The 10000-nt window shown below is 49.0% G+C and overlaps 1 protein-coding gene across 7 annotated transcripts in view; it reads right to left on the minus strand.

Annotated features, from left to right (window-relative positions):
* The window catches only part of foxp2 (forkhead box P2), a 109953-nt gene that overhangs the window by 11662 nt on the left and 88291 nt on the right, over nt 1-10000 (minus strand). For 4 of the 7 annotated variants that reach the window (XM_084448147.1, XM_084448144.1, XM_084448146.1 and 1 more), the window contains exons 12-16: nt 8884-8971; nt 6704-6787; nt 2335-2545; nt 1080-1183; nt 727-828 (exon numbers count right to left, since the gene is read on the minus strand). In XM_084448147.1, coding sequence (XP_084304273.1) covers nt 727-828; nt 1080-1183; nt 2335-2545; nt 6704-6787; nt 8884-8971 — 589 coding nt within the window. The remainder of the gene's footprint in view (nt 1-726; nt 829-1079; nt 1184-2334; nt 2546-6703; nt 6788-8883; nt 8972-10000) is intronic. The other 3 variants (XM_084448149.1, XM_084448148.1, XM_084448145.1) reach the window with 1 other exon arrangement.

A 10000-nucleotide genomic window follows, 5' to 3' on the forward strand; every position in this document is an offset into this window, starting at 1 on the left:
GCCGCGTGAGCTATGAGGTGCTAGAGAGACCCCCCCCCCCCCACCCCCCCCTTGCCTCCCCCCTCTCCCCGCCTCCCCCTGCCGAGACCGGGCTGGCTAGCCAAACAGACGTCTCTCTGACTAATTAACCAATGATATGCGAGAGAGGGAAGGAGTGGGAGGAGGGAAGAAGAGGCAGAGAGAGAGAGAAGAGAGAGAAGGAGAGAGAGAGAGAAAGGAGAGAGAGAAAGGAGAGAGAGAGAGAGAGTAATGCAGCGCATCTCTAACAAAAGCTGCTGATGATGGAGTGTCTGTGTTGTAATTAGAGCGTCAAACCGCTGCTCCTCCCCAGCAAAGCCTCGGCCATTAATTGTACCAAATTAGAAAACGATATCCGAGGCAGAATTATTCTTTCACTTGTCATTTCCCTGAGAAAAGGCTGGAGAAAAAAATAAATAATTTGCGCTATTCAAGAGGCAGGTTAAAAAGAGGGGAAGAGGGTGCTAATCTGTTGGTGTCAACTAAATAAATGTTCTCTGGGGTGTTCTATAATATCTCTGGCAACCGCTGGAGAGGTAAATGAGAGAAGGAGGTAAGGAATGAAGGAGGGAAGGAAGGAGGTAAGGAGATAAGGAGGGAAGGAGGGAAAGAAGGAGGGAAGGAAGGAAGGAAGGAGAGAGAGAAGGAAGCAGGGAAGAGGTCTATAAGATAGAAAGGCTCTAGTGTGAGCATGGGCAGGGCGGTTACCTTCCAAGTGGCAGCGTTGCGTCTGAAGTAAGCGAACGTGCGTGTGAACCAGCTGTAGATTTCATTTAGAGTTAACTGCATGTCATTCGCCTCCATGATAGCCTGAAATGAGATGACATCAAATAATGGTTTACTAAATAGACTGTATAACACATACGCACACCAGCGTGCACACCCACAAACACACACACACACGCACGCACGCACGCACACACACACACACACACACACACACACACACACACACACACACACACACACACACACACACACACACACACACAGAGCTGTCTCGATTGAAGCAGCAATTAATTTTAATCTAATCAGGCAAAGTTAATTTATTTTGCACTCACCTGCCTTATGAGGGTTGCATAAGTAAATGGCGGTCTGACATCTGCGTTCTTATAAAACTCATAGTTTGGGGCAATCTCTGGAAAAATAAATACTGTGTCACCACCTGAAATAATTGGTAAATTTTATTCCTTTAGGTAACGAATTCACTTAGGATTTCATCAAATTAAAACGGGGAGAGAAAGAGAGGAGAGAGGGGAGGGGGTCACATCAAATCAGCATTTTTCATGTCTAACAAAATGCATTTTTAATTAATCTTTCTCATGAGAAATCTTAAACACTAATACATCCATAAAATTAGATCCATGTAGATCTTTAGTGTGAACTTGAATAATTCATGTGTCCTCACACAAAACACAGACAGTAAATAAAAACATCAAAGAGCATGCCTTTAAAATGCAAAGCTTAATCCACTGAAAAGCTAAACGTAATAAATACTGTATCTTTTTCTATTTGAACTTAATTAACATTCATGTAATATTTACGCTCATCGAGGTTCTTGTCTGTTTGCGTACAGACATTAAACAGAGCTGTCTTTAGAAATCCTTCAGCTGCTATACACTGCTGTAAACACCCTGGCTGTGTCAGGAGCTGCTAAACCATCCCCATAAGAACATATGTATAATGTGTATAATACTGAACAGCTAACAGTGAGAACCAGGGCGTTCAAATTCAGCAAACAGAGGCGAACGTTTGTGGCAAACATGTTTTCTTTGAATGGTTAAATTTGAATGGAGAGCCCTCTGTGATCAACAATGCTTTTCTGGAAGATATATTTTGGATGTAGTCCTGCAAGTACAACCTAATTTAATGTTACTTAGAAGTAAAATGGCCTCCGGTATTCAATTCATTCATTCAATCAATCATACAATTACATTTCCCTCAGTTCAGCATCCATTTTTGTTCAACACAAACTACCTATTTAGATCGTTCGCTTATGTTTGCAAACGTTTGCGGCGAACACAAAGCTAACTGAAAAAAAGTACAAAATAGTTTGCATTTGCAAAAGTTTGCCATGTTCGCTGAATTTGAACGCACGCCAGGGCTGGGATCAGTTCCAATTCAAATCAGAATTAAGATTCATGATTTTGATTCTTGCGCTGTAATGAACAGGGATTCAATTCATCAATGTGAAACAATGCCCTCTGAATCCAAAATTCAAATCTACTGCTCTAGATTTGCTGATCCCCCCCCCCCCCCCCCCCCAGCCCTGGTTGGTGTGTGTGTCTGTCTCCAGCGCAGAGTAGAGGGTCCTACCTGACGAGAGCTGCATGGAGTACTTGTCGGAGTGGCGCCTGCGCATGGCGCCCATGCTGGGCACGTTGGCGGCGCTGAGGACGGACGGCACCTGGGGCACCTGGGACATGGGCGTGACCGGGGCGCTGGGCGTGGTGGGGGTCTGAGGTAAGTTAGGAGGGGAGATGGAGGGCATGTTCTTCTGCATGGTGACACTGGAGACCAGGTTCAGCTGGGGTGGGGGTAGGGGGGGGGGGGGGCGGGGCGAGAGAGATGGAGGGAGGGATGGGGAGGGAGGGAACCAGGGAGGGAGGGATGGAGGGGGGGGGGGGGGGTAGAGCGAGGGTGGGACAGAAGAAAAACACAAAGACGTTACTTTTGAGAGAAACCCTTATTTCCCCCCCCTGACAGATGAGAGAGGATTCTCCTCCCCTCCTCTCTGCTCCCGGTCTCCGCTGCTGCGGTCGCGCTCACAAGCCGTGCGGTGGAGCCGGCCCGTCTGCGCTAATTACAGGAGAGGAATTCCATCATTTGATTTCTAATTAGAACATGATGGCGGAGATTATCTCCCGATCGGCCCCCGTGTAATCCCTGCCCCTTTCTCCGCTCAATCCTCTATCCATCCCTCTGTCTCTCCATCGACACACACACACACACACACACACACAGCCGCCCCGGGACTCGAGATACGGAGAGAAGCGAGAGGGATGGAGAGATAGGGAGATAGAGACGGATATGGCTTCGCCGCCCCGCCCTCGGAACGCTCAGGCCGTACCACCCCGGGCCGCGACCCCCCGGCCGACAGAGTCCTTTCCTGGGTACGGGCCCGCCGCCGGCCCCCTTGGTCTGCAGGAGGCTCCCCCCCCCGGCCACCGCGGCCTCGCCTCTCTCTGGACCGGCCGCGCCGGCGTGATCCACGCCCGCCTCCCCGCTCTCGCCGGCTGAAAACTCTCTCTACCTTTCTCACGAGTTCAACTCCCAGATCTCCCGTGGGGGTCTCTAGCCGAGCGGGGGGATTCCTAGATGACCTTTTTTGGTGTCGCGGCTAACCTCGGTGGAATGGTAAAGCGATCATTACATATTCAAATCAAATTGCCTTAATGGCGAGGAACGCGGCGCCGGTGCGCTTGACTGAAACATGACTTGGCGACGGTGGAGCCGAGGGAGAGAGACAGGAAGAGAGACAGGAAGAGAGACAGGAAGAGATGGAGAGACGCGTCTTCCAGTCGTCTGCAGCGTGTGTTGATAAATACTGTGGAACGTCGAGCTGGAGACGCTCCGGTGGACGTGTGGGTTTCAACTGATAATTGCATCGCCACTCAGCGCCGCGCTATTAACGAGCTGTGTGTGTGTGTGTGTGTGAGTGTGTGTGGAGGGGGGGGGGGCTGAGTGACAGCTAGCTAGCCGCCGCTAACACAGTCTCAACCGTCCCGAAGAGGAGATGGTGAGGAGGAGCAGGAGGAGATAGGAGGAGGAGGAGAGAGGAGGAGAGAGAAGGAGGGAGGAGGAGAGAGGAGGAGAGATGAGGAGGGAGGAGGAGAGAGGAGGAGAGATGAGGAGGGAGGAGGAGAGAGGAGGAGAGAGAAGGAGGGAGGAGGAGAGATGAGGAGGGAGGAGGAGAGAGGAGGAGTAGGAGGAGAGGGGAGAAGGAGAGAGGAGGAGAGGAGGAGGAGGAGAGGGGAGGAGAAGGAGGAGAGATGAGGAGGGAGGAGGAGAGGAGGAGGAGAAGAGGGGAGGAGGAGAGAGGAGGATATGGAGGAGAGAGGAGGAGAAAGGAGTAACCATGTGTGAATGGCTGAGTATCTGGGTGCACTCTACATTACTGCAAGAGTCATAATAGCCAAATCTGTCAGAAAATGATACAATGATATTTTCAACATTGTCTAAGACAAAGAGTAAAATCTGCTTAAAATGTTCGATTCTGACTGGAGTGGCAGTCTTTAAAATCTGCTGAGTAACCTTACCCTGTGTGTATGTGGGGGGGGTAACTTGGCCACTGACTGTACATTAGCATGACCATTGATATCAAATATGCTACACTTCAGGAAGGAGTGCTCTCAACGTGCCCAACACTCCATCTGATCTATAATGCAGGAATTTCCATATAATTAGTCTAAGGTCAGGTGAAGGCAGGCAGGCAGCTAGTCAGTCAGTCAGCCTGTCAGTCAGTCAGTCAGTCAGTCAGTCAGTCAGTCAGTCAGCCCGTCAGTCAGTCAGTCAGTCAGTCAGTCAGTCAGTCAGTCAGTCAGTCAGTCAGTCAGCCCGTCAGTCAGTCAGTCAGTCAGTCAGTCAGTCAGTCAGTCAGTCAGTCAGTCAGCCAGCCCGTCAGTCAGCCAGCCAGTCAGCCAGTCAGTCAGTCAGCCAGTCAGTCAGTCAGTCAGTCAGTCAGCCAGCCAGTCAGTCAGTCAGTCAGTCAGTCAGCCCGTCAGTCAGCCAGCCAGCCCCTGTAATTCTGCGTCCCATCCCCACCCTCGCCCGTGAACCCACCATTATCTACTAGTTCCTCACAAAGACGCTCTGATATGCTGTCAAACAGCAGAAAACCTCTCCATAATAAATCCTATCAAGTGTGTGAATGTGTGTGTACAGTATGTGTGTGTGTAGCATGTCAATGTATAATGTTAAGACAAGATCCCCCCCCCCCCAACCACGTACGGCAACAAGCGGAACATGTTTGCCGGCGTGCGATCCCGTATTTGCAAAATGGAATTTATTAGCGGCTAAAGCGCGCGCGGGGGGGAGGGGGGGGGGGGCAGCGGGGATGAGCACTTTGCCTCCTCCGCCTCATCTGAATATATATTCAAGGTTGGGAGAGGAGCGGAAAAAAGGGAAAGCTCATTATACGGGACCAGGAGCCGCGGTAACTTTGATTCTCATCCGTCCATGGCATGGCCAAAAGGTAACACTTAATGAAGTGCCATTCTCAGAGTAAATGGGGTCATATAATACATAGAGCCCCAGCACCTGGTGTTACGGCGCTGATAGCTGCTAAGGCTGCTGCACTGAGCCAACTGGAGTCATTTTCAGGCCTGCTAATACATTCACACTATTAATATTTATCAAATATGTGGGCCGCTTCCACGCCACACCGCTGCGTGTTGAGGCTGTCCACCCTGGCTATGATATCTGTTACTCATCTCCTATTGTGTGGTCACGTTATCATGTTTTTTTCCCGCCATCATCACAAATTATACACATTTATGCTTCTCTGGCTCAGCTCACTGTTAAAAGCCAACACACCTCCCGTTCGTCAGGGGGATGCTTAAAGCTTGAACCATTATAATGTGAATTCTGTATGAAATTATATGCCATCAAATGCAATTAGCAGCTCTTTCATGCAGGGTTTATGAAACGCAATACATCTTTGACATCATTCATTCATACTCTTGGATTATGGGATGAACATTCTTTAATAGACTTGATGTAAACAGTGCTGAGTTTTGAAGATTTAAAAAGAGTGATTGAATAATACATTGGAAGAAAAAAAGCAGCAGTAAATTCCTGATGGAATTAGGAGATAATTATTCTATCTTGTGATTATCTACTTTAAATGAAGGGAGGTGATGAGGAAAATTATTCAACAGAAATGAGGCACTTACTAAGCAGCAGCAACACACTAACAATGTTTTGCTCCCAAAAATATCTCCAATCCCTAACATTAAATAATCCTCAGAAAAATATGCATTGTTTTGCAAATGTGAAATTAAATTGCTAAGTTCATGTAATGCATTTTAGATAGAATACTGTGTACTAAAAAGATATGTTAATATTAAATACGAACAATAAAATGGGTAAACAGTTGAAAACATTTAAGCAGCCATTGTTCAATTTCAAATTGAGTTTGCTCTTTTTCTCTGATATTTGAGAGAGTTTGTATCCAATTGGGCCTCATGCTGTGTACTCCGGTATCTCTAGCTCTCTCAGGCTGATCTCTGTCTATGACCATCTTTAGCTGCACTGCTATCATTTCAGATGTTTGTTGTCAAAATGAAACATCGTCTCGCCTTTTACCCTGAGCTCTGAGTGCTGCTTAAGTCCCAGATATAAACAGTCATCACTGGCCAACAGGTTGTTTTGGCCATTATATATCTATATCACGGTGAGATGGCTGTGGCGTTTTGTCCGAGGACTCCAGGACAGAGAGTTAATAGACTCCTAACATCTATGGTCCCCTCAGTCTCAGACCACGTGTCACGTCGCATGTGTAACCTGGCATTACAAATTCTATTGCCTCTCCATCCCTCCTAGCCTCCGTCTCTCTCTGGAAGCTATTTTAACTGCCGGCCAGGCTGGCTAAACTGTTCATTTTCAGCTGCCGCCCTCGCGCAGCGCGAGGAGGCTGTTTACAGCGGCCCGGGAGACGTGGCGATGCGGAGCAATATGCACTCACAGGTTTGGGAGATGACTTGGGCTCCGAGGGCCGCATGTGCAAGTGGGCCATCATCGCCTGAAGACGCTCACGTTCTTTAGAAAGCTGTTAACGGAGAGAGAGAGAGAGAGAGAGAGAGAGAGGAAGAGAGGGAGAGAGGGAGGGGAGACAGAGGGAGAGAGACAAAAAAGATAGATAGAGGGGAAGAAAAAAAACAACAGAGTTTTAGAAATGAGCGATTTTCGCCAGACTGCAGCAGTAATACATCTTGTTCTGGAGCTTGTGTGGCGGTGATGGATCCTGCGTCCGCCCGCTCTCTGTCCTTGCCTCCCTCCGGGTGATAAACACACTCCGACCAGAGGAGGAGAAGAAAAGAACAGAACAGAGAAGAGGAGGGAAGAGAGAAAGACACCATTCCCTGCGATGGTGAGGGAGAGAGGAGAGAGTAGAGAGACAGTGGAGAGGAGGAGGAAGATGGAGGGTGGGGGGGTTGAGTTGCAAGAGGTCAGGCTAAACAAATAGCACTTCATCTTTTTGTCAATAGTAGAATTTAGGTCAGCGAGTCTCTGACAGTAACAAGCTACTCAGGCCATAAATGAGAGATCCTGAGAGCCTGCTCAAAGTCCTGTGGACACTGTTAGGGGCGTGCTAGGGGGGTGGACCTCAGCCAGCAGCTGCTGGGAGGTGAAGGGGTCCTCCACGCGGCGTGCCAGCCAGGTCCGCCTCTCTGCTGCCTGCTGTCCCCTCAGAGGTCCAGTTAGTGGCCCCCGCAGTCCGCTATCATCAATCTACCTCAGCACCGCTCTGACAGGGAGGCCCGGACAGAGGGAGGGGAAGGCCAGGGTACGCACACAGCATCCACACACACACACACACACACACACACACACACACACACACACACACACACACACACACACGGCATACACACAGGGTTGAACTGGGCCTCATTATTACTGACGGCTCACAGGAGAGAGAGAGAGAGAGAGAGAGAGAGAGAGAGAGAGAGAGGGGAGAGAGAGAGAGAGAGAGAGAGAGAGAGAGGGAGAGAGAGAGAGGACGGCAGGACAGGAAATACACCAGTATAATTGGTCATGCAGTAATCGGGAGGTTCCATCGTTCTGGGTGTCAGAGTACAAAAGAATGAAATAGTAATAACAAAAACAAGAATTATTCATTCCCCGAGACCTTTTGCTACTCCAATAAATACAAACTATTTATCAGAGCGTAAAAAAATAGAGAAGAACTTTTGGAATGCTTGGCTTGCATTCAGATCAGATTCAACATCAAGCCAGCTTAGAACTAAACTAACCCTAAGAGGACACGGAGGGGGAGGCTTGGTTTGACGACTCTCCAGGGAAATGCCAAAGAGCCTGGCAGAGGGCACCAGTCGGTTAGTGCCAGTCGGTTAGAGCCAGCCAGAACTGGCATACTATTGAGAACATGCCAGTGCCTGGCGGGTTACTGAGTAAGAATACTGTTCGACCTCAGGCCTCATTATCTAGGCAGTGTGACACGCTAATAAGGTCACGCTCCACCTCCCGAAAATAGTTCCCTCCTTTTGAGCTTTCTTCAGGTGCAAAGTGCATTTAATTAACACTGCAATGGGGGGGGGGGGAGAGAGAGAGAGAGAGAGAGAGAGAGAGAGAAAGATGCACTTCATATTAATTGGAAAAGAGGGAAAGAAAATAACACACATGCTTAATTCAATTAAAACCATCATAATGGCTTTTGTCACGGGCAGAAGGGATCCTTTGTTTTGAGGCAGCGGTGTGTCCTCTAGTTAGTTCCGCCTGTCTGTCTGTCTGTCTGTCTGTCTGTCTGTCTGTCTGTCTGTCTGTCTGTCTGTCTGTCTGTCTGTCTGTCTGTGTCTGTCTGTCTGTCTGTCTGTCTGTCCGTCCGCCTGACTGTCTGTCTGTCTGTTAGTTCCGCTTGTCTGTCTGTCTGTCAGTCTGTCTGTCTGCCTGTCTGTCTGTCTGTCTGTCTGTCTGTCTGTCTGTCTGTCTGTATGTCTATCTGTCTGCCTGTCCATCTGTCTGTCCGTCTGTCTGTCCGTCCGTCCGTCCGCCTGCCTGTTTGTCTGCCTCTCTGTCCGTCCGTCTGTCTGTCTGTCTGTCGGTGGTTCTGTGCTGTTCCTGCGCGGGTTCCTCAGTGTGGAACGTTGACTGGCGCTGCAGCGGTGGAGGGTGGGGCAGACCTACCTGGATCTCCAGCTGCTGAACCACCTGCATCTGGACTCGACACTGGGCCGTGCTCCGGTCATCCAGGGCGTGCTCACTGTTAAGGTGCCTGCAGGGAGAGGGGGATGGGGAGAGAGAGAGAGAGAGAGAGAGAGAGAGAGAGAGGGGGGGGGGGGCGGAGGGAGGGAGAGGTTGAATAAGGTTGGTGCTTTTCACATAAACAACGGCACGATAGAGGTATAACTGTCTAGATAAGAAATACACACACGCACACGGACACACACGCAAACACACACACACACACAGAGCAGCCATGACTACAGTCTAAAAGACAAAAGCTAGGCAGGCAAAACTGTTTGTCTCTTATGGAAAACAATAAACGTTATTTAGCACACATACACACACACACACACACACACGCACACACACACACACACACGCACACGCACACGCACACACACACACACACACAAAATAACACTGAAAAAAAAGATGAGAGGAAGAGAAGATATTCTGTCTCAGCGTATGCATTAGCCAGCAGATGTATTCATGTAGCGAGAGCTCCTCTCATTAGCATAAAAACAGACAGACAGTCCAAAACGACGACTCTTCTTGATTGGATTTTGTCTGCGCGAGACAATAGAACCTGGCCATTAGGACGGACCTTTGTTCCTGGTACACACACACACACACGCACACACACACACACACACACACACACACACACACACCTATACACACACGCATACACTCACTCACACACACACACACACACACACACACACACACACACACACACACACACACACACACACACACATACAGTACACTCACACACACACACACTCACATTGTGTACACACACACACACACACACATCCTCATGCATACAGACACGCACACTCTTGCACGCTCGCACACACACAGGGGCAAATGATTTTTTTCTGTTGTGTTGTTGGCTAATGAGCCTGTATCTAAATGATCACTGGTGACAAACTCACAAAGCGCTCTTAGAGGAGACGCGCTTATGGAGCGACGGAGCTGCCATCTCCCTCACTGTAATTACAGGCTAGCTCGCAGAACCTTCACTGATCATTTACAGCACGGCCTCCACTGCATTAGCAGGAGCTTAAAATGT

The sequence above is a fragment of the Borostomias antarcticus genome (assembly GCF_949987555.1).
Source record: "Borostomias antarcticus genome assembly, chromosome: 13".
Lineage (NCBI taxonomy): Eukaryota > Metazoa > Chordata > Actinopteri > Stomiiformes > Stomiidae > Borostomias > Borostomias antarcticus.